Source organism: Mobula hypostoma, chromosome 25, assembly GCF_963921235.1.
Source record: "Mobula hypostoma chromosome 25, sMobHyp1.1, whole genome shotgun sequence".
In the NCBI taxonomy this organism is placed as follows: Eukaryota; Metazoa; Chordata; class Chondrichthyes; order Myliobatiformes; family Myliobatidae; genus Mobula; species Mobula hypostoma.
In genome coordinates, this window is record NC_086121.1 from 21,050,050 (window position 1) to 21,075,383 (window position 25,334).

Here is a 25,334-nt window from a genome sequence, read left to right on the forward strand (position 1 = left end):
GCTCAAGCAATTGGCAAAGCAACACTGTTTACAACAAAATATATTGTTTAGTTTATTTTCCACTTGTTCCATCTGGCTACTGGAACAGGGAAAAGTTCATAATTTAAAAATAGATTTCTTGCCCTTTTGTAGATGAAGAATGCCTTTAGTAACTTTTTTTTTCTCTAGGAAAAGAATAAGCAGACAGCATTAGAAATGGCCACAACGTTGTTATCAATGCCAACTCCTTCCAGTGTTCAACAGCAAACTAAGAGTCTGCTAGCGAGTCTTCACAACAGTCGTGGCAGTTATCACAATCATAAGGTGACTTGTGCCTCACTGAATGTTTCAAGTACATGTATGTAATCAGTCTGTATATTTGCCGCTGCTGTGTTTTTATTTATTTCAACTTCCAATCTACTATTGAGGACCATAGTTCATTTGGATGTGCTGAGATGTTGTTTGCAATTATGGAAATACGTGGTGGTGTTGAGAACCCAGGCATAGTTGTCTCCTTGAAGATAGTCTGGTTTCAAACTAGTGCTGATGTCAGCTAAGCTCTGGTGGTCACATCTGCTCTTGTTCATCAGCTTCATTCTTTAACTCAGAGGGCTTGTTTATATGTTGACTTGTTGTAGCAACGAATACTGTGTTTTGGAGATGCTTCATCTAATAGCAGAAAAGGGATATGTGAAAATAGAGCTGCCTTTCATCTGATGTAATATTTTACATCATCATCCAGGACATGCCCTCTTCTCGTTACTACCACCAGGGAGGAGGCTGAAGAAGCATACACTGTATTTTAGGAACAGCTTCTTCCCCTCTGCAGATTTCCGAATGGCTCCTGAACACTACCTCACTATTTCTGCTTTCTTTTTCCACTATTTATTTTTTTTTTATATCTTCTTATTGCAACTTATCTTAATTGTTATGTGTTGTACTCTACTGCTGCTAAAAGACAAATTTTATGATGTGTCAGTAATAATAAAGTTGATTCTGATAATACACTTATGGAACTTTTGCAAAATGTTTGAATTTTTCTCTCTGATCAGGATCAGGCTTTGCTGAATAATGCTGTGCACATTCTTAATACTTGGAATAAAGATGGTCGTGATCTTGACCCAGAAGTGTTCCAACGACTAATAATCACAGCTCGTTCAATCGCCATGATGCGACCCAATAATCTTGTGCACTTCACTGAGGTGAAAACATCACAGTCTGATAAAGGTGAGTCTCAATGTATGGGTAAATTGAGCAAATGCAGAAAATTCTGGAACTAACTAGCACCAGTGAAGAGAGAGTAAGAGTGAGGGTGGGGGAGTGAAAATCAGGAGTTCTGTTATAGGGTGAGGTCAGTTAGTTACCGATCCAACTAATATATTTCTGAAAAGCTGGAGATTGTTGAAACTGAGATCATAGTCTGACATCATTCCAATGAATCATCGAAATGGTATTGAAAGATTAAAGGAGTGTAAAATAAGGACAAAGGTGCGCAGACAGAAACATTCATGCCATTGCATGCTTTGATGTATTAGTTTTGCCCTTTCAATCCCTTTAATTTCTTCATCTTGAATTGATCGTTTTGTAACCAAATAAGGGTACAAAATAATTTAATCAAGATGATGAAATTAATAGAAAGGAATACAAAACCAAATTTGTCAATCTGGTGTTAATATACAGTGCTTTATAAAAGTATTCAGCCTCTAATACTTTGTTCACATAAATGAGTATAACAATCAGAGATGTAGATCACTTTAACTGAGAATATTTATTTGTGAATCACATATTTCTTTTTCACAGCAGAGCCCAAAAAACAGGGACAATTGTAAGACATGAAATAATAGAAAATCAAAAACTGGAATGTCAACATTTCAAAAGTATTCATCCCTCTTTGCTTAGTTGAGCTACTGCTCGCAGCTATTACTGCGAGTAGTTTTTTTGGATAAATGTCTGTTAGCTTTGCACAATGTGATGGAGCAACATTTTCCCTTTTCTCCTTGGAAAATTGCTTAAGATGTGCTAGGTTAGTTCAAGAGTGGTGGTGTACAGCAATCTTGAGAGGTCTTGCCGAAGATGTTCAATCGGGTTAAGGTCAGGACTCTGACCGAGCTGCTCAAGGACATAAATATTCATTTTTTGAAGCCACTCCATGGTTGCTCTGGCAGTGTGCTTTGGGTCGTTGTCCTGCTGAAAGGCTAACGTCCTCTGTAGTTTAAGATTTCTGATAGAGGCTGGCAGGTTTTTATCCAGGATCTCACTGTATTCATCTTCCCATCAATCCTGACCAGTTTTCCAGTCCAAGCATCTCCATAGCATGAAACTACCTCCACCATACTTTATAGTAGAGATGATGTTACCTGGCTGCTGTGCAGTTTTAGATGCCCTACAAGCTGCTTAGTGTTGAGGCCAAAGAGTTCCACTTTAGTCTCATCTGACCTCCTTCCACATCTTTATTGTATCTTTTAAGTGATGCTTTGCAAAGTCTTTACGGTCAAGGATATGGCTTTTTTTTAGCCGGGGCTTAAATATTGTGGAGCCATGAACTTCATCTCCAGTTGCAGACATTGACTTCTGCAGTTTACAGTTCACTCAGAGTTAGTGTTTATATCACAGTAGCCTCTCTTACAAGTGCCATTCTTCTCTGGTGACTAAGTTTAGAGGGGTGGCCTGACCTAGGCAGTGTGGCTGTGGCTTCATATTTTTTCCACTTTTTCATGATGGACTCCACTAAGCTCCAGGGTATGTTTAGTACCTTTGAGATAGTCTTGTACCCTTTCCCAGATTTGTGCTTCTCTATTATCATTCCCCTGGCTTGTCTTGAATGCTCTTTTGTCTTCATTTTGGTTTAGTCTGTTAAAAATCTACATTACAGAGAGAGAGGAGATATTTATTCTTATGAATTCATTGAAAACATGTGATCCTCCAATTTTCTACATCAGCAATTTGGGAGAGTTGGTAAGGTTGGAAAGTTAGCATTGTAATTACAAAAGTGATGCATACTTTTTCAGCCTCACAATTTTGATTTTTTTTTAGTAAATTATTGAGAGGTTTTGGAATTTTTCATTTGATTTAACATGTACAAAGTTTTGTAGATTACAGAAAACATTGAAAAATCCTACTTCAATATATTTTGAGTTTAGAAAAGAGACATTAAAATATGAAGATAGTTGTTGGGGCTGAATATTGTTTCAAGGCAAGGTAACCATTTAAACTTTGGTGTCATAAATCTTTGCAGTGTGCTGCCCAAGGCAGATGTATTTAATGCATAAAATGGAGTTTAGGAATCTGCTTGGAGCATCATACGTATGAATGTTCTCCAACTCCTTCCTAAGATGAAGACCACCACTCATTTAGTCCTGTATTGTATTATAACTTCCTTGTGTAATGTGCACTAGATTTAATCGATTCAAGGGAAAATTGTGGTGCTTGCACTGTATGCTGGCTAACTTTCCAAATCCCTTATCTGTAATAGGCAAAAAAAAACCCAGCATGCTTCAGGGAAATTCCAATTAGACAATAGTTGATGTTCATCACTTCTTTCACTTCATCCAACTTAAAATAATATTGCCAAGGCAGTATTTGTTAGCTGATCTGGATATTCAGTGGCAGTAATATAATGTGGGCTGATTGTGGCAGCAAATTTTTAAAATTGCATTTGTGTAAAGACAGCTTTCAATGAGGGGTCTTGGCCCGAAACGTCGACTGTGCTTCTTCCTCAAGGTACTGGCTGGCCTGCTGCATTCCACCAGCATTTTGTGTATGTTGTTTCAATGAGAGTGGTTATTTGTCAAAGATTTCTTTCTGCATATACAAGAAAATAAATCTGACAAGTCACTAACATGTCAACAGAACTAGTTGTAAACACTGCAGATGCTGGAGTCAAAGCAAAACAACAGAACTAGTTAAATGTTATCTGCCAAAGAGAAGTCCATGTGCTCCATTTGAACTGCCATCAATGAATAGACAAGACCAAGTAGAAAATTATTGGCAAGCTGGACCGTTAATCCAATTGTCTGTAGTGTTAATGATAATTTAGACCAAGATAAATGATGAGATTTGATGAGACTGTATTCAAACAAGATGTCAATACAAATATAATTAAATTGTTATGCAATTAAATGCCTTCATCTCAGGGTTTTGAAAGTGGAAAATAAAAAAATAGTGAATTGCTTAGTTTCCAGAATGGTTCACATTAGTTGGAAGGTAGCAAATCTAATTTCATTTTGTAAGAAAGGAAAGAGCGAGTAAACAGGCAACTATAGAACATTTACACTGCCGTCCTTATTTAGGAAAGTATTATGAAGACAATTGTAAGAGGTACTAGTAGAAATATTAACAGTGGGTATAGACCACATGAATTTATCCAAGACAAATAGAGTTTGACAAAGCTGTTAGAAATTTGAGGTTGTATCTGACAGATTAGATAATGGGGACCCAATACACGTGGTATATTTGGATTTCAGAATGTATTAATTAAGTTTACTCAAGTTATTATCAATAACTAAAGCTCATGGGATTGGAAAGAATAAAACATCAAGCGTGGAAAATTTGCTAGCTGAAAGAAAACAGAACAGGAATAAATTGGTTATATAGAGATTAGAGGTTTGGCTAATGTTCTGTTCCATGGTTTAGTGGTGCTACCTCAGCTATTCACAATCTGTAATAATGTTTAGAAGAAAGGTCTAAGTGTAAAGTATTCAAGTTTGCTTATGACTCAAACCTGAGTGGTGGTGTGAGGTATAGAGAGGCTACGGGGCGTATTCACAGGTTATGTGAATGAGTGAGGGCATAACAAGTCGAACATAATGTGGAATAATGGGAACTTTCCTCCTCCAAAGTAAAACAGAAAAGGAGAATATATTTTAAGTGGGGAGAAATTGAAAAACGTTTGTGTCCAGAGGGATTTGGTGTCCTTGTACATGAACCACTGAAATTTATTGTGCAAGTGTTACAAGCAGTTAGGAAGTCAAATAGTATATTGGCTTTTATTGCAGCTGGATTAGAGTGTGAAAGTAAAGGCATCAGTGTGTATGCCCTGGTAAGACTCTGCGCGAAATATTGTATGCATTTTCTTTAACCTAAAGAAGGATACACTTTACGTGGAAAGTACAGCAAAGATTCAGCAGGTTGACTCTTGGAACTTGGAGAGAGTTAGTGGGGAATTGGTCTTTGGAGAATAAAGGTGCTCTGGACAGATAATTTCCCTGCTTAAAGTTTCCAGAACTAGAGGTTAGTTTTAAAATAAGTGGTTAGCTATTTAGGACCAAGATGAGGAAAAAAAACATCAATCACTAAGATAATTAATCTTTTGTATTCCCTACCCAAGTGAGTCTTGAATATTCAGATGATAAATATATTTAAGGCAGGACTAGATAGATGTTTAAATGTTGGGGGAATTGAGAGATAAGGGTTCAGTACATGGAAGTTTTGCAGAGGTAAAGAATCAGGTAAGATGTTTTGAATGGTGGAGCAAACACAAGGTTTTTCTACTTCTATTTCTATTATCATTGGGTTAATAATTCAGAAATTCAGGTTAATAATCCAGGGACATGTTTTCCCTATAGTCAGTTTGTGAATTTGACCAGTTTTTCTTTAGAAGAACCAAAATAAATAATAATAGGATCTTCGTAGTCACCAATCATTTCTGACTAATTTGATTGAGGTTTGATGTGGTAATGAAGTATATTGATAAGGCCAGGGCAGTGTTGGGCCCTAAATCTATTATATCTATTAATGATTACAGTTTGCTGACCGCACCAAAATTGATGGGATTGTTGATAGTGAGGAAAATTGTGTTAGACAAGGTATTATTGATCTAAATAACAATTGGTTTTTAGACAGTGCAATAGCAGAGAGAATTGAATCCTGTTAAGTGTAAAGTGTTGCATTTTCTAAAGAGTAATTAGAGTAGGATTTATGTAATGAATAGTAGGACCTTTGGGAATATTGGAGAGCAGTGCATCCTTGGCGTGTGTCTAAGAATTGTTGAAGATGGCAGCACAAGTACATTAAATGGTGAAGAAGGCATATGGGATACTTGTCTTTCTCATCCAGGAGTGGAATACTAGAGCAAAGAGGCTAAGATATAATCTTACAGAATATTGGCTGGGACACAGCTGGAGTATTCTGTTGGGTTTTGGTTCAACACAATAGGGAGGACTTCATTGCACTGGAGAGGATGCAAAGGAGATTTGCCAGGATGGTGCCCAGGAGATGCTAAATAGGTTGAATTTATTTCCCCTAGGTTGAATGATAGACCTGTTGAGAGTACACAAGGTTATGAGCGGAAAAAGATAGCAGGAAACATTTTCACGTAGCAGAGGTATTAAAACTAGAGGGCATGGGTTTAGGGTGAAGGTTAGAACATTTCGAGTGGATCTGAAGAGGAAGTTTCTCACCCAGATTATGGTTGGAATCTGGAATGTTCACTGTTAGTGAGTGACAAAGATAGATTTAAGAAGTATTTAGATGAGTACTTGAATAGCTAAAGCTTGAATGGCTACAGGACAAATGCTGGTAAATGCATCTATATTGATGCATTCTTGACAGTTCACATGGGCATGGAGTGCTGAAGAGCCAGTTTCCATGCATTATGACTCTGAAACTATTAGTTATAATTTTTAAATATCTTATTTAGATCTACTTTCAGAATAGGGCATCTGCCATACTAATTTTGTCCATTTAATGTGCATTTCCAACTAATGGTGACGTTGTTATCTAACATTCCTCTGAAGTGGCCCAGCAAGCTATTTAGTTGTTTCAAACTGCTACAAATACCTAGAATCAAATCTGCCAACCTAATAGCACTACTGAGATCTGACAATGTTTCACTACCTCCTTCTCAAGAATTATAAGGGAAGAACAATAAATGCTCTTCTTACCAACAATACCTTTGTTTAGTGATTTTTAAAAAAAATGAAATGGGGTAGATAAAGTGAAACAGCTTATTTTTAAACATGTCGTATTCAACCAAAAAAATGATTATGCTTAATCTTTCTCTAGAGGGAACGGACGAACGAGATCATGTCCACAGGAGCGCAGAAGCTGAAGGCTGCAGTTTTATTATGCAGTTAGTTTCTCATTTCTGGAGACTCCATGCATCCAAGCCTAAGAATGCATTCCTGGCTCCTGCTTGCCTACCTGGTAACTGTAATTCTATGTTTTAGCTAAACATCTTAAATAAAAAGGCAAAGTATATTCATGCTTGATAAAATATAATAGATGAAAAATTGTGACTAGAGCTAGTGTTCTCAGTGTTCCCAATTACCTCTGGAGCCTTAGTGAACAAAGCATTATTTTGCAATGAAAATTTACAATGTTATGTATTTGCCCATAAATTATAATGTGCATGTGGCATCTTTGATGTTATTTTAAGTACATTATCAAGAGTGTATGGAACTTGCTTTCCATATTTATTAAATCGGAAGAGCTATATATTAGGGATGGATTGAAATGATGTCCGCTTTTTATGTTACTTAAGTATATCTGCACGTATGATACTGCTGCATTTATTTGGTTTGCTCAATGGTAAAAATGATTGTTGAAGCATATTTCACAGTTTTCATTTTCCTTTTTAGGTCTGACTCACATTGAGGCAACAGTGAATGCTTTGATTGACATTATTCATGGTTATTGCACTTGTGAGCTGGACTACATAAATGCTGCTGCAAAAGTTTACATGCAGATGCTGCTGTGTCCTGTAAGTACCTTTATTTCATGGAAGGTAATGGTTGTTTATTTAATCATAATTAGTGAAGTTGGTAGTTATGTTTTCTGAGATATGAGCACCCTATTAAGATTAAATTTAAGTTTCAGCTGTGTGCTGTTATTAAATAGTTCTGAAATGATACATGCTCGTTACAGTTTTTGCTAGTTATCAGTGAAATGGAGCTCAATCAGGCTTTTGGCAAACTCCATCAGTGTTCTGCATTCCCTCAATCTAAATTGTTTTCTTTCAGGATCACTCAGTGAGTTTTGCTTGCAAGCAGGCACTGATACGTGTGTTGAGACCACGGAGCAAACGCAGGCATGTCACCCTACCATCCCCTCCCCGCAGCAACACCCCAATGGGTAAGAAACAAGAGATCTGAATGACCACGTGCAAATGCAGTCTAATGATGTGCCTTGTATTGTCTAGTTAACAGAAATATTGTGTTTCACAAAACCTCTGGAAACATTCATCTGAATTGGTTGAAAACCTGAAATAGTTAAAAAGCAGGTATAATTATCACTTAAATGATCAAAAAATTATTCATTTGTGATATTCAGGAATGCCTTTTCACCTCCCAAAAAAAAGGAATTGATCATTTTCTGCACTTCTTGTTACTATATTATACTTTGAATCTATTTCTGCAAATGCTGAATAAAACTCTGGCATGCATTGCAGAAGTAAGTTCAGGATAGCATATACCAAGCTCCCAGCACTTGTCAATGTGTATGTTTTTAGCAGAACACTAGCATACTCTATTGTACATATGCTTTTCCAATGAGCTTCTGGGTTAATACCATAATGTTGGCCTTTTCAATTTTCCTATCTCTGCAATATTGCTGTAAGACCTGATTTGTACTGAAGTTTATACTAAATAAACTGACAATTCATAGTTAATGTCTGCAGTACACCGGTAGATAGTAAGAAATATTTAGTGTACGAACAATCTTCATTTGTGTGTAGGTGATAAAGATGACGATGACGATGATGATGCTGATGATAAAATGCAACCATCAGGAATGCCAGGCAGTGAAAATATCCGTCAAGAAAGTCAGGAACAAAGTGAAGTGGATCATGGAGACTTTGAAATGGTGGTAGGCATCTCAAAAAGATAGATGGTGTTTCTTTACTGACTAAAAGCTGAGATAAAATTTCAGAGCAGAGACTTTTCCATGATCTAATCTCTCTTATTACTGGTATGTTCTCCCTGTGATCTCAAGGGTTTCTTCTGGCTGCTCTATCTTCCTCCCACATCCCAAAGGCATGTGGTTAGTGTTAGTAAGTTGTGGGAACGCACGTTGCTGCTGGAAGTGTGGTGACACTTGCGGGCTGCCCCCAGCACAATCCTCGCTGATGTGATTTGATGCAAACAATACGTTTCACTGTTTGTTTTGATGTACATGTGACAAAGCTAATCTTTGAATGTTTTTTTTTAAATTACATCAAATATGCAGCTTTTATATAAAAATACAACTGATGTGAATGTGGAACTGGATTGTGGCACAACACAGTGATATTCCATACCTGTAATCCGATCTAGTGGTTCTTTAGGCTTAACGTTCTAGATTTCAGTGAACTCTCAACATAAAAAGAAATACCAGGAGCATTATCAGATAAAATTTGACACCGAGCCACATGAGGTTATCAAGTAGAAGTGACTCAGTTTTCATTCAGAGTTTTAGCTGTGTTAGAGGAGGAGAAAGGGGCATTATAGGTTCTAGGAAAAAGCTACAGAGCTTGCAGCTGAGACAGCTGCTTAAAATTTTAATGTTTTAAAGAGACTATGTAAGTGCAGATTGTTTTGAATTGTAGGAAGATTTGAGGAATTGTTCAGAGCTCTTTATACTTTAAGCAAGTAATCTCATCACTTCATATAGTAGTATTTTGTTAGTTCTATGTAGCCTGGATTTGGCAGGTGTTACTGGGGTCTTATATATTCTAAGGAACTTCTCATGAGTTAATTTCAGTGCTAAGGCAGTGATAGTGGACATCTGGAAACCATGTCATAAAATTAGAGTGTTTTTCACCTGATACTCCTGTGATAAAATTTGCTTCTTCTGATCTTTATGACCATGATTGTTCCTTGTTTCCTTTATCACAGTCGGAATCGATGGTTTTAGAGTCAGCTGAAAATGTGACTAATGGAAACCCTTCTCCTCTGGAAGCTCTGCTGGCGGGAGAAGAGGGCTTCCCACCGATGCTGGACATTCCTCCAGATGCTGATGATGAGACTATGGTGGAGCTGGCAATTGCACTTAGCCTGCAGCAAGATCAGCAAGGTACTATACTGACTCATTTGCAATAGGAATATAATGGAGTTTGACTAATTTGCAAAGGATTGAATAGGAAAAAAAAAATGCTTCCTAATCTCAATTTCAAGGCCCCATGTGCCACCTAGGCACTAAGGGTTCAGACAACGACGAGAGGACGACAAATCTCAATTTCAGGGAAATAAAAATAATTCCATTCTTAAAAAGTTACAGATGCGATAACTTCAAAACAAAATGATGAAAACAGTTTGGCTGCTATTTTAGCATCTGTAAAGTTAAAGCAAACAAGAAGTATGAGAAGGAATAGTTACACTAATGGTTCAGATCACCTTTTGTCAGAATTAGGCAATTTGGATGGAGAGTTGTATTGTTACTTTTGTTCACCCCATTTATTGTTCACATTGGCCAAGCTGATAATGACTTTGTAGACCTAATGAATTAAAATCTAGAAAATCATACACCACACTAATGAATATAGCTATTTTGCTTTTAGTGGATGCTGTTGAAGTTGGTTTTGTAATTGAATATTATTGATTTCTGAAACCAACACACTGACTACTGTAGACTTGGCAGTATACTGTAGGCTTGTTAAACCAAAGACTCAGCATTTTCTTTTTTGCTATCATGCTGATTAAGTATAAGTTTCCTGAATTAGAATTTCTAGCCCTTGTTCTATTCTGAGTGTAACTTTCTTCCAGCAGCCCTGCTGTAAGAATAAAATTACTGATGTTGAGATTTGTCCTTTCTAGGCAGCAGCAGCAGTGCACTTGGCCTACAAAGCCTGGGGCTATCTGGGCAGGCACCTAGCTCCTCCTCCTTGGATGCAGGGACACTCTCTGATACTACAGCTTCAGGTAACAAATTGGTCAAATCTAATGCATGTCTATAGATGAACAAAATGTCTGCATAAGCTCTGCTCTGGGTTTTCTTTCCCGGGCTATGATTATGATCAAGAGTAGGGTTTATATTCTGCAGTGGTTATAAATTGTCATTAGAATTTAATAAAATGAAGCAGATCAAATGTACCTGAGCATATTTCAGAAATAATTATTAAAGTGCATTAGTGATTTTGTAGTGTAAAATATATTTGAAAATTCTTGTCGTTTTCCTTACTTGGGTATATTTGATTAGATAAATTTCACTCCTAATAAGAGGGTTGAGCTTGAGTGTGAACCTTCATTTTCTGTGCTTCTTTTTGCCATCCTACAGCTGGAATACAATCTCCACATGTCCCATGTTGAATGCTGTAGTTTTTTAAAACTGCAGGTTAGGAGAATGATTTTATTTGTCCCAATTGAACAAGTTGCATCTTGGTAAATTGTGGTACTTAAAAATAAAAATCATGTTTAATTAGCCTGATGCATCTTTTTAAATTGTGATTTGGTAAAAATGAAGTTAATGATTACGAATTTACTTAAAATTAAAACTTTTGAACAAACAAATTAGTTCACTCTTTAGAAGCTAGCTGAACAGTGAGTGGGTGATAGTGATCTAAGATCTAAGGGCACTCAAAATACTCACTGCAATCATAGTGGCACCCTTAACAGTTCTGCATTAAGATTACAACTGTTTGCTGAATTTATTACTGAGTGATATGATGGGAGGCTTTCTAAGCAATGTAGATGAAACCATAAATTTGCTAAAAGGGAGATATTAACTGAATAAACAAATAAGCACAAAAGGGCCAATGCATTTTATTGTTGGCTTATATAGGTTCAATCACTTTAGACTTAGAAATAATAGAATAATCTGAGAACTTCCCAAATGGTGAAAAGGCAGAAACATTAGAAATTAAAGGAGACTGGTCAATCCATGTATCTGGATCATAGGGCCAGAAATTATGGTCAACAGCAAGCTAACTGATGGGGAGAGGGGAAAGAAAGTTGCATGGTCACATGCACAATAATGTCAGTGTTTGTTAGAGAAAAGTTGCAGGTTTTTCTGTTGCAAAGTCGGATACTATGGACAGGTACAGAAGATGATCTGAGAGGTAGAAATCTAGAGATCCTCAAGAGTACAATGGGCATCTGGCACACTGAGCAGTGCTGGATACCACATCTTAGTTGTTGGGGACATAACAGCATAATGATGATATAGATTAAATTATGAAAAGTAGTTGCACAAACTCAGATCGAATGTCCTGAAATTTAGAAGGTAAGCCAATTGTTTGAAGTTTGCTAGGCTTTAAGGAGAGAGAGTGATAAATTTGGGAAAGAACTATTTCTTCTGGTTTGGCATGAGCTGTCCACTACCCAAAACAATGCGTGCATATCCTGTCCCTGCATTTATTTTAAACACTTGTATCACTTAGATCTGTATCAAAAATCTGTCATTTTGTTAACAAAACTTTATCCAATTTTTCACTTCCTTTGTTTTTGTAATTCCATAAAACATGTAGTATCTTAGTGAATCTGTACTACACAATCTCCAAACTTTCAATTATCTTTCCCATACTGCAATGTGGCATACAGATGAGTACCCCTCACCTTTCTGCTCTTTTGCAGAATCTGAATTGTCACTGCTATTAAAACATACAAACCATAATAAATTAAATGAACAAGTTCTTTGAAACTACATTTTAATGACATATGGACAAATCTGATGTTAAATTTGGCAATTGCCAATGTTCACAGTGTAAATTTATTAAGTCAAAATGAAGTAGAATATTGAACTATGAAGTGAAATATTGAACTATGTTTGAGCAGTCTACGTACTGTTTGAGGTGTAATTTCACATATGAATTGAATAATAACAGCAGTCACCAAGCAAGCCTTTAACTCTGTCCTCAGTTCAAGTTTCCTTTGTCTTTTCAAAGGGTTGGCACAGCTATTATGTAGTCAGAAGACTTCTGTATAAAGTGTTTTGCTCAACGTGAATTGAAGCTTTTTCTCCTTGTTCTGCGGTACAGGTGTCTGTGTGGGGAATTGTATAATTTAATCGAATGTACTTGCGCTTCTTTTTTTGTTGCAAATTAAAAACCGTAGAAGTCTGTGTCGAGTCTATGGTCGACGGCTATGTTTATCTCAAACTTTTATGCTTGTGCTCACGGTTTGTAAATATGGTGTTTTTACCTGTAACAGCCGTTGCTATGCTTTTAGCTCCAGCCTCTGATGATGAAGGGAGCACAGCAGCAACAGATGGATCAACACTGCGGACATCACCAGCAGAGCACGGTGGCAGTGTGGGGTCAGAGAGCGGGGGAAGTGCTGTTGATTCTGTTGCCGGAGAACACTGTGGTAAGCCTAATCAAATAGAGGGATTTCAATGAAAGGGATAATATGGGTCGTAACAATGATCAATTTAAAGCTGTACATTTGTATGTGATTCATGTATGTCATAATTGTTTTTTTACTACAAAGCAAGCACTGCTGTAGACATAATTTTTTTTTAATTCCTAATTATTTTCCCCTCCAGAATAAGTCTCCAGACCTTGGTTGCTATAATCACCTCTAGCCAGTTTGTCCTCAGCAAAATACTGCTGTTCTTAATGTTTTGAATTTTAAAGGAATTGAGGGATAGGTGTGGGAGGAAAGTAATGCCTTGGTAAAAGATCAGAAAAAAATTATGAAATCTGAGAATAATTTTGTCTACAGCAACACTAGCTTTGTAATAAAATAAAATTAGATACACTGACACACATGAATCACGTAAATATACAGTTTTAAATTGATCTGCTTTAAATGTGCTTTAATTTCTTATAATACCATAAGGTATTAGGGCAGAATTAGGCTATTCAGCCCATCGAGTCTGCTCTGCCATTGAATCATGGTTAATTTTTTTCAAACCCATTTGCTTGCCTTCTTCCTGTGACCCTTAACTCCTTTACCAATTGAGATCCTATCAATTTCTTGCCTTAGACATATCCAATGACTTGGCCTAAATAGCTGTCTGTGGTAATGAATTTTACAAATTCACTACTCTGAGGCTGAAGAAGTTCTTGCTCGTATCAATTTTAAAAGAACATCCTGTCCATATTCATGTTCACCTTATCAAGGCCTTTTGCTATCCAATAGATTTCAATGAGATTCTTTGCCCCCTCCCCCAATTCTTCTGAACTCTTTTGGTCTTTTTCCTGAGGCAGGGATGCTAAAATCAAGAGGGCAGATGCTTAAGATCAGATGTGAGAAATTTAAAAAGGAAGTCAGGAATGGCTTCTTCACTGAAAGGGTGTGCATATTTGGAATTAATTGCCAAAAATAGTGGTTGAGGTGGACATATATTAACATTTAAAACTCATCTGGTACATGAACAAGAGAGGCTTGGAGTGGCAAACACAGGACCTGCTTGCTGGGCATCACAGTTGGGATGGCAAGTCGGGCCAGAGGGGCCAACTTCTGTGCTGTATGACTCTATGGTTTCATGACTCTGTAACACCATTCAGTACAAGCCTAGAGACATCAAATGCTGCTCATGTCAAGTTTTACATTCCTGGAGTCATTCCTGTGAGCGTTCCCTGGGCTCTCTCCAGGACCAGCACATCCTTCCACTGATAGGGAGCCCAAGATTGCTCTCAGTATTCCAGATGTGTTCCTGACTAATGCCTTAAAAAGCTTCAGCACTGTGTTCTTGCCTTTATATTCTAGTTCTCTCCAAATGAATGCTTACGTAGTGTTTGCTTTAATTACTACCAACTCAACCTGGAAGTTAACCTTGAGGGAATCCTGAACTTGGACTCCTAAGTCCCTTTGCACCTCCGATTTCTGAATTTTCTCCCTATTTAGAAAATAGTCTACACTTTTATTCTTCCCACCTTAGTGCTTGTATTTCTCTACGCTGTATTCCATCTGTCAGTTCTTTACCCGCACCCTCAAGTCTTTCTGCAGACTTGCTGCTTATGCGACACTGCCTGTTCTTCCACCTATCATGTTGTCTGTAATCTTGGCCATAATGCTATCAGCTCATTCAAACAGATCATTAATGAATTAAGTGAAAGTTACAGTCCCAAAACTGACCCTGTGAAATTTCACTAGTTGCTCTTTGACTTGTGTCAGTCAGCCAACCAATCTTTCATCCATGCAGATATCTGTCTCTAACATCATGTGCTCTTACATTATCTTGTTGCTCTCTCTCTCTCTCTCCCTGTCCTGTTTTATGGCGGTTGGCACCCAGCTTAATGGTGCATTACTGCCACGATACATCTATCTTGTTGCTCTGTTGCTAAAGAACCACAGAATGAAACAATGCAAATTTAGCTTATCAGTTTGTCTTGACAGTGCCTGCTTTTTTGGACAAATTATCAAATAGGTCTCATTCTTCTGGCCATCTGAGCTATCCTGCATTGAAATCATTCATACCTTATGCAACATTCCCGGTAATTTAGGGTTGTCAGCCCTGCTGCTTGAATCATTCCTGCTGAATGTAAATACTGAACACGACTTAATCTCTATGATATTTTAAGTGTCTGCTTCAACAACATAGCCAAATAGGAGGAAAAAAAGTGACTCGATGCCCAGTAATGCAGTCTTTTTATGGTTTGAAGTTGAAATGCGGACAATACAAATAGAACTTGAGAGTAGGTCATATGATCCTGCTAGCTGCTCAATAAGATTGTGTCTGATCCAATTTTGTCCTCAGCCTCCCAAATTACTTGACTCCCCATGACTCCCAAGAGGGGCACAGCAGATAGCACTGCTGTCTTACCGATCTAATGACCCAAGTTTGATCCTGACCTCCTGCGTTATTTGTGTGGCATTTATACATTCCCTATGACCAAGAAAGTATCTCCAGATGTTGACATTTCCGCCCATAACGCAAAGACACTGATTGGTAGGGTTAATAGATTACTGTAAATTTCTCTTGGGTAGTACGTGATCAGAGAATAAGGATGGTGGTGATGAATAAGTGAGGGAATGGGATTGTTCTTAGAGCCAGGATACAGGATCAAGACCATGTAACAGGACTGAGGTGTAAAATTGCCAATGTATAACAGTATGTGAGTGATAGTGGGGTGAAGGGGGATGATTTGTGTGGTGTATAGAGGCTGGTAGGAGACAGATGGAGCCGGGTGGAAGGGTGGTGATGGGCAGATAGAAGAGATGGGGATTTGAGGAATGGGAGGGATGAACGAAGAAAGAAGAAAACAAGGTGATCAGCTGAGCACCAGAGTGTTAGAAGCTAAGTTGTTCTTCCAAATTGTGTTTGGCCTCTGTAGCAATGGAGAAGGCCAAGGATGGACAGATCAGTGTGGGAATAGGAGGGAGAGTTAAAATGACAACTGTAAGCTCGCTAGCTGATGTAGACTGAGCCCAGGTGCTCTGCAAAACAGTTGCCTAGTCTATACTTGGTTTTTCAATGTAGACAAGGCTAAATGCAGTAGACGAGGTTAGAAGAGGTGCAGGTGAACCTCTATTTCACTTGAGAGGGCTGTTTAGGTCCCTGGATGGTAATGAGGGAAAGATGAAGTGAGAGATATTGCACCTCATTTGGTTGCAGGGAAAAGGGCTCAGGAGGGAGAGGTGGGGATGCATGAGCAAGCAGGGAGTCCTGGAGAGAGTGTTGCCTGTAGAATGCAGGAAGTGGGTGAGAGAGGAAGGTGACCGGATCGCACTGGAGCTAGCGGAAATGGAAGAGGATAATGTGTTAGATTCTGTATCATGAGAGAATATGAGAATATGTCCACTTACTCAGGAGCTAAGTCTGATGTTCAGTTGTTCACGCTATCCAGTTGTACTAGGAATGAAACATACTTCTGATCAGTTTCTAGTTAGTTTTTTTAAAAGATTAGGTAAGCAACTTATTTAAAGTGTGATAAATTACACCCTTTATAATGGGTGTAATTGTTTTAATCTAATTGATTTCTAGAACCCAAACCCATATTGGAGCAGTATTAATTTCATGACTGCAGTAACCATGGTATAACTATATACATACACAGAGATGTTTTACTTTATAGTGTATGTATATGTGCACATTCATATTTGATGTAGCTATCCATAATACAGTTTGACCTTTCTTTTAATCCGTTAGTATCTGGGCGCAGCAGTGCATATGGCGATACAACGGCGGAGGGACATCCTACAGGTCCAGGCAGTGTCAGCTCCAGCACTGGAGCAATTAGTACCACTACGGGGCAGCAAGAAGGTGAAGGATCGGAAGGAGAAGGTGAAACAGATGGTGACCTACATACAAGCAACCGGTGAGAGAAAACTCCCAATCTCAAACAAAAGTCTTCAAATTATTTTTGCCATCTGACCAAACTAGTGATGCTGCATTGTGTTTCATCTGGCCATAATAAATGGAGTATTTAAAACTGGCCGTAATCAATGGAGTCTGATATTGACCGATCCCTCTACTTCTGCTTGTATAGGCTCCACATGGTGCGACTGATGTTACTTGAGAGACTCTTACAGCATTTGCCACAGCTCCGTCATGTTGGAGGCGTCCGAGCTATTCCTTACATGCAGGTAGGCACTGTCTCAGTGAGCTTTTTCAATTTTGTTTCACTAAGGGTGACACAAAATTTATGCTAAGTGGAAAAAGGAATTGCTAGGTTGGAGATTATAATCGATTAATACATTATCATTGAAGAAATTAAAGTAATATTAGGAATAAGAATGGAAAAAATGCCACTAATTCCTCTCAAGAACTTGCTCCATATTTTACCTTACAGCCATGGAAATAATTAAAGGTTGTGGATTAAAGAGAGAAGTGGTAGAAGTATGAATTTAATTCTTTGTCATTTTCCTTTTACACTATAAAATATTTTAAAGGTAATACCCTGGGTATTTTCTGGCCTTGTATACTTCGGCATAATTTGGCAATCTGTGGCCTTACCCACTTCCTTTGTCAGCCCCTTGATCTGCAGTAATTCCACTAAGTAGCACTGCATGGGAAAATAATAACTGTAGTGATGGAATAGATCAGAACAGTGTGATGGTGTATCCAGCGTGTTTTGATATCAAGGCTTATTTTGAAAGCATCGGGACTAGACTTGTACTTAGGAAGATAGCAATGAAGAATAATTGATAGTGGCTGCCATGAAAACATCTGGCTTAGAGATCCAGGGATCAGATATTATACCGTTGAGGATTTTGAAAATATGTTTAACTTGTGCCTAGATTTTGTGTTATTGATGTGTTGATTATATACTTGCATTTATCCATCAGGTAATTTTAATGCTGACTGCTGACTTGGATGGAGAAGATGAGAAAGACAAAGGAGCTTTAGACAATTTGCTTTCCCAGCTTATTGCCGAGCTGTGCATGGACAAAAAGGTAATGCTATTTCTGCAATTGATTTTTTAATTTAAAATTTAAAGTGTATTTTCCTTCTTTCAATATTGTGTGAGCGATCGGGTGTCAACCCTCTAACGGTCACTACCACTAGTATAGCTTTCGTCAGAAAAGACATTTAAGAGAAAGTTGGCTTTCAGTAATAATTCCATCCCCTACCTGAATGATTGACGTCAGTGAACTTTTAGATTTGAAGTATGCTGTTGAAACCTAACATTGCATGGTTGGTTGCTATCATTAAAAATACAAAATGTAATAATGTACAAAACCAGCATAAAATCTCTTACCAAAAATGCAGCAGTGGTCTATGCAAAATAAATTGTACTAACATACACAGAATGAGCTCGGAACACTGGAGCAGAGAGGTTAGGAAAGTCATAGGGTGTTCTGGGCTTTTCTCAGTGCTCACTTCTTGTAATTCTGTGATGGAAAGTTGTGTGATTTAATTGAATAAATGGAGAAATTTGTGGTCTTCTGTCTGAAAAGTAGCCTTATTAGTTCCAAATTTTCCAAGAACCAAGTGGTTCACTAATGCCCTTCAAGGAATGGTGACTGGCATCTTTGGCTGGATGGTCTACAAACAATTCTAGTGCCACACAATGTGGTTGACTCTTGGTGGCCTCTGAAATGGTCCAACACACCAACCATTTCTTAAAAAAAAAAGCGCTTGAGAGTTCCGTAATAAGGAATTACAACCATCATCATCACTATGTCAAATTTCTAGGGGTATGTACTAACTACATCTTTCCACTATCATGCTGCCCAAGAATAAGTGAAGATATGCAGAATTTCAGTTCCTATGCTGATAACCCGTGATTCTTTTGCTCAGGACGTTTCTAAGAAAAATGATCGCAGCCCACTGAATGAAGTGCATTTGGTGATCATGAGACTTCTTAGCGTATTTATGTCACGAACAAAATCCGGCTCAAAATCTGCTTCTGAGGTAAGTCATTATTAAACATTACATATCTTAATTTGTATAAACAATCAGCTTCTGTCAATTAAATTGTTTGCATGTAATATCACGTTTATAATCGTTTTTAAATACTTATAAAATGTCAGATGTGTTCACCAGAGACTGAGAAAATAATCTTTTCATACTTACAGGCTTCATCACTGATCTCCAATGCCACAGCCACTGCATTATTAAGTTCAGGAGCCATTGACTATTGTCTTCACGTTCTTAAATCATTGTTGGATTACTGGAAAACACAGCAGGGTGAAGAAGAAACTGTAGCAACAAGTCAACTCCTGAAACCACATACTTCTTCATCACCACCAGACATGAGCCCATTTTTCTTGCGACAATATGTGAAGGTAAACAGCAAAACCCCATTATGGTGTGACAGAAAAGTAATGCTGTAAATAAAATGTTAATTATGGATTCAGGATATGTCTGCAGAGCAGGATGCAGATTTTCATATGTATAAGATTTAAGAAGAAGAAAGATAATTAATAGTATGAAGAAAGATTATACGTGCATTATGTTTATGATTGATTTATGCAGCAGATGTTCGATAATTTCCCCATCATTTTGACATTACAAGTTTTGATTGATTTTTTTCTCAGGGGCATGCTGCGGATGTGTTTGAGGCATACTCACAGCTCCTGACTGAAATGGTGCTGAGGTTACCATACCAAATCAAGAAGATTGCTGATGCAAACTCTCGGATTCCCCCACCTATTTTCGACCACTCTTGGTTCTACTTCCTGTCTGAAGTAAGCATCTGTTCAAAAGTCCATAATTTGGTACATGGTGTCTGTACACTTAGATGTGCACCACATATGTGCTACAATTATTGAATTCCTTTAACTGAAAGTTTACTCTTATTCCAGTATCTCATGATCCAGCAGACACCATTTGTGCGTCGTCAAGTTCGCAAACTGCTTTTGTTCATTTGTGGGTCAAAGGAAAAGTACCGTCAGCTACGTGACCTACACACACTTGACTCTCATGTTCGAGGAATTAAGAGGCTGCTGGAGGAGCAGGGGATCCATCTGAGAGGTGGTGTAGTTACAGCTTCATCAGGATCTGCTCTGCAGTATGACACACTCATTAGCTTGGTGAGTTGAGGCTGATTCCCACTGAGCAGGAGACAGATATCTGCTGACTTAACAAGTTCTGAAATAATTCCTAATTTTCAGTGTATGCATTGACATATGGGATTGCTTTTGCTACAATGAACTGGGAGTATTGTGTTACCTTCCACTAATCATAGTTTTCAATAATGATACTCAAATTTATTTAGCACAAAGAATGTAAGTTAATAATTGTTTCAATCAAAACAACTCTCTATTAATTTGTTAACCTTTATATTTTGCAGATGGAGCACTTAAAGGCCTGTGCTGAGATTGCCAGCCAACGAACAGTGAACTGGCAAAAATTCTGCCTGAAGGATGATTGTATGTATAACCTCTCTAGATGTTAAAGCATTTGTTGAACTCATCATATAATTCTTAACATCTAGATTAATCTTCTTTCATGTCATAGTTTAGTTTCATGATTGCAGTACATCTGAGGTCTTTTTTTTACCAATGTGGTCATTGAGATTGTGGATTTGTGATAGAAGTTTTTCGGTGACAACTTTTATAATCTTGGCTGTGAAGAGTTTCATTCACAAATCCTCAGTATCAATGTCCTTAATCTTGGAAGTGAAGGCTGTAGGTGCTGTTATCATGACTACTTTCAGAACAAATAAGAGTCAAGTCTGACTGTGGTACTTATAGACAGGACTGTTTGCTGTTTATCTGCCTGTCAGAAGGCTCCTTGTAAACCACTTCCCTGAGGCCTAAGAGTTGCTACCTGAATTACAGTGTTAATTCCATAGATCTAGAGGCACGATGGATATGATCTGCAATATGTGACCACTCAGGGACACGCTCCTGGACTGGAGTGGAGCCAGCAGAAATTGCTTTCCATCTTGCGCTTGCTCTATGATATTAACCGGGAAGTCTGTAGCAGAAGACTGTTGTCAAACATGAACTGTGATTCATGTTTGAGTGTTGTACCACACAACTTCCTGCAAGAATGAGCCTAATGGTCAGAACGAAAAGGAAAATATTCAGCTTACAGTGGCTATAGGCTAGACCCAAATTCTCTTGAGCCTCAATAGTTGTGCTGGAGTATGCAGAATCCAGTTCTTTATGTATGTCAAGGGCTGGTCACTAAGCTGTTGGTAACATTTTCATACAAGTATTTGTGAGTCTGGACTTTGCATTCAAATTGATGATGCCTTCAAGTTGATGATCCTCTTCAAACTTGTCCTTGATGCACCACAATGCCCTCCAACAATGAATGTTCCTGGGAAATGTGGAGTATTTCCCATATCTCAAGATCCACCTTGGAGTAAAGGATTTCACTACCTCCAATAAAGTGGGATGATCTTTGGCTTATTAAGGAAATAGTGTTTCAAGATTGAGATCTCAGACCTTATGCAGAACTCGTGATCTATCCAGCAGCAGTGATCTCTGCCCTCCTATGTGACTTTGAGACCTGGACTATCCCTAAAAGGCAATTCATTGCATTGGAAAAGTACTATCAATGCTGCTTTTGCAAAACCCTCCAAATTCAGTAGAAGTATGCATGAACTTGTGTTCCCAGGAGTGAAGCCGTGGTTTCCCTTAGTTTTCTGCAGAGGGCGGGCCACAACATTCATATACCCAACACTGGGTCTGGAAACAGACATTCTGTTTTGAGCATTATGCAAGAAGTTATCAGACAGACAAAAAAAAAATCTCAGGCAGACAGAGAAAAATAACAATAACAAATTATGGAGGAACATTGCTGATGAAGCAGCATCTGCGGATTCAGTTTCACGTTGAGACCCTACTTCAAGACTGAGGCAGAGTCTCGACCAAAACATTGACTGTCCTTTTCCTCCACAGGTGTTGGTTAACCAGCTGAGTTCTTACAGCAGTTTGTTTCTGCTCCAGGTTACTGTATCTGCAGCCTCTTGTGTCTCTGTCTCTGACAGAGGAGAATCCCTACCCCATGACCATAATGTGGAAAGAACATTGAAGATACTATCATCCTTTGAAAACAACGAAGAGTGAACCTCCTCGCAAGCTACCAATCTGCCTCTCTAGTTCCCACATTGATCTCATCAGACACCTGAGAACTCACTAAATGATAGTACGAGGATGTCATCCTCAATCTTGAGGGACTGACAGAAAAGGAGGAAGGTTGAATTTGGTGAAAGGCAACATGGAAAAAAAATTAAAACAAATACAAAGTTGGCCTAAGCTTAGCTGTTAGACTTCCCTAACAAAATGTAATGGACCACTGTACTGAGGTTAATGTCAAAGCATGCTGGACGTAACCGGGCCATTCAGTGCATAGAGCCGGTTTCATTTAATCAAGGTTAATGTGCTCAACCGCCATGTCTTCAATTTTTTTAATGCAACTCTTATTCTGTGAAAGTAGTTTATTATGAGGTGCTTCAACATAGAAATATACTAAATATTCACCACTAAGTGTCTTTTAATATATGACTGAGTAAAGTGCAACATTCCTTGTTTATATTTGAAGAATAATTAAGATTTTTTCTGGTATTAGATTTATGTTTGTAATTCAAGTTAGCCAAATGTATTGGAATTTTTTTAATGTGTTCCTTTTTTCTTTTTTCCCATCCCTCCAGCTGTTCTGTATTTCTTACTTCAGGTTAGTTTTCTTGTGGATGAAGGAGTCTCTCCAGTTCTCCTGCAGTTGCTTTCCTGTGCATTATGTGGCAGTAAAGTGGTCTCCACAACAACATCCAGCAGCACTGGGGGTACTGGGACAGCCACTACCTCCTCCAGCTCAGGGCAGTCTGGATCTCAATCCAAGTCATCTAGTAAAAAAAGCAAGAAAGAGGAGCGAGAGAAGGAAAAGGATGGTAAGCTAATATATCCCATTACAAATAATTACCTGCAGAATTTTGTCCTTATTTACATATAGGTGCAGTAACATTCTTTAAAGGATTAAAATCCTGAACTGGTGACCTGGAGACGCATTCAAGTATCTCCTAAGCAGCTTAGGTATTTAATTTATATAAATAAATGATCTGGAATGAAAATAAATTTGTTAGAAATCGCGACTATGAAGCTGTTAGATTATTACTAAATACCATCTGGTTCACTAATATCCTTTAGGGAAGAATCTAATTTCTTTACCAGGTCTGATCTCAAGCCCATAACAAATATGATAAATGTTTGTGTGTGGCCTCCATTGGTCATGGTCAATCATGGGTACTTCACTGGAGTGAAGCTGCAATGGCCCCTCCAGGGCGCAAGCCAGGGCAGAGTTGGTACGGAGATCCGGCTGTTGCCCATGCAGTGGGACCCCCTCTCCATGCTGATGACAGGTCCAAAGGAACGATGAAAGTCGTTACAGTTTGGTGCCAGCAGCATCGCAGGAGTTGCCGTGCCGGTGCTGGATACAGCAGTCAGCCGCCTTCGGGACTCCGACTCCAGATTTTTCCTCCGGGTTTACTCCCAAAGCCTTTCCCATGAGCGGATATAGCCGCAAGGCAGCGGAGGTTTGAAGTCAGAGTTTTCCCTCTCCTGGATGAGCTACCATCTGTGGTTAACGAGTTCCATCTGCCCAAAGATAAATTTTTAACAGCACTCTAAAATGGATAGTAAGCCTCTCAGTTCAAGTGTAATTAGGATGGACAATAAATATTTGAGTTTGTCAGCAGTCCCTGCATACCATAAATTATTTATTTATACACTATTTTAAATGATGCAACTGTTAAAAGTCCATTTTAAAAATGAATAAAAATGTAAAAAAATGGATTACTGTGGCGGCTCGCCCATGCAGCAAGCAAACCGGCTCCAGCAGTTGCCGGTGCGCCTGCAGCCAACGGCAACTGAGAGGAAGCTGAGTGCAGGGCAGACCTCAGCCCGGAAGCCGACGTCGCTTCTGCCCCGCAAAGAGTGGGGGTCGCTGGGAGCGGGTACTTAAGCGCGCGCCGATTGAAACAGTAAACGGTTCAACCCGACCCTGCTCGAGTCAGTGTGTTGTTTTCACTGGTAGCATATCAGCGCAACTACATTACCATGTTAAGAAAGAGTGAGCAAAATGGGGTGTAAAATTAAGGGCAACATTTCTAATATCTCTGTATACCACAAATCATATAACAAAGAGGCAAGATGGTGCCGGTGAACAACAATGACATTCTGCAGTCTTCGATATACAGTTTAAGTACCCCTTATCTGAAACATCTGAATTTTTCTTTTTGAGTGCTGACATGACATCACAAATGGGAAATTCCACAAGGTGCTGGTTCTCAGACAGATCTGAGAAGTGATCTCACATATGTAATGAACAGGTTAATGAAAAATAGAAAAATATTGCATAAAGCAGAAAATGAAGATTTCAGTCGTGAATTGAAAGCGTGTATCAGCATGAGTGAACGTTTGCTGCTTAACGGTATGCTGGTCATGAAACGAAGCAAAGATCTATCATGACAAACTGAAAATTGAAGGTATTTCTGAATATACAGCAGACTGGTTGCAGTAATTTAAGAAAAGACACAGCATTACATTTTTAAAGATTTTTTTAAAAATTAAAAATATGGAGTCTACTGATTACGAGAAATTCATTGATAAGTTTGTGAAGATTGTCGCTGAAAAAAATCTAACATCAGAACAGGTCTACAATGCTGATTGTTTTTATACCTTACATAAAACCTAAAAAAAAGTAAAATACCAATCCAATATAGTGTAACCTTTTAATCTAAATATGGTATCATAGTTGGAGACTGAAAGACTGCCATTGTTTGTTTTTGTTTAGTAGCTGATCCAGGTTTTGCTCCTGATACTGCTGTGCTGCTTTTATTACCTTGCACGCATATTTTCATTATGTTAAATGGTATGTAATTTTTACTGTTAAGTACATGTGTGTGATGGATAAGTGTAAACTGAAGACTGCTTCCCAGTAGCACATAAATTCAGAGTTTGAAATGATGGCAATGCCAAGCTATCTCATTATATATTCCAAAATCCAGTAAATCTGAAACACTTCTGTCCCCAAGTATTTCAGATAAGGACTACTCAACCTGTATACCTCTTTTGAATTACTCACTACAATCTGCAGCATGTAATTTCCCTTCAAGCAACGTACTTTTCAACCGACTTAATGAACCACAGATTTCACGATCTTAA

The 25,334-nt window shown here is 38.2% G+C and overlaps 1 protein-coding gene across 5 annotated transcripts in view; it reads left to right on the top strand.

Moving 5' to 3' along the window:
* ubr4 (ubiquitin protein ligase E3 component n-recognin 4) overlaps positions 1 to 25,334 on the top strand; it is a 203,153-nt gene that overhangs the window by 103,464 nt on the left and 74,355 nt on the right. For 4 of the 5 annotated variants that reach the window (XM_063032894.1, XM_063032896.1, XM_063032897.1 and 1 more), the window contains 18 exons: positions 169 to 303; positions 1,032 to 1,206; positions 6,982 to 7,122; positions 7,557 to 7,678; positions 7,938 to 8,049; positions 8,651 to 8,781; positions 9,789 to 9,966; positions 10,707 to 10,811; positions 13,056 to 13,193; positions 16,924 to 17,092; positions 17,264 to 17,360; positions 18,063 to 18,170; positions 19,018 to 19,131; positions 19,296 to 19,505; positions 19,758 to 19,907; positions 20,025 to 20,252; positions 20,513 to 20,591; positions 22,826 to 23,062. In XM_063032894.1, coding sequence (XP_062888964.1) covers positions 169 to 303; positions 1,032 to 1,206; positions 6,982 to 7,122; positions 7,557 to 7,678; positions 7,938 to 8,049; positions 8,651 to 8,781; positions 9,789 to 9,966; positions 10,707 to 10,811; positions 13,056 to 13,193; positions 16,924 to 17,092; positions 17,264 to 17,360; positions 18,063 to 18,170; positions 19,018 to 19,131; positions 19,296 to 19,505; positions 19,758 to 19,907; positions 20,025 to 20,252; positions 20,513 to 20,591; positions 22,826 to 23,062 — 2,629 coding nt within the window. The remainder of the gene's footprint in view (positions 1 to 168; positions 304 to 1,031; positions 1,207 to 6,981; positions 7,123 to 7,556; positions 7,679 to 7,937; positions 8,050 to 8,650; positions 8,782 to 9,788; positions 9,967 to 10,706; positions 10,812 to 13,055; positions 13,194 to 16,923; positions 17,093 to 17,263; positions 17,361 to 18,062; positions 18,171 to 19,017; positions 19,132 to 19,295; positions 19,506 to 19,757; positions 19,908 to 20,024; positions 20,253 to 20,512; positions 20,592 to 22,825; positions 23,063 to 25,334) is intronic. The other variant, XM_063032895.1, reaches the window with a different exon arrangement.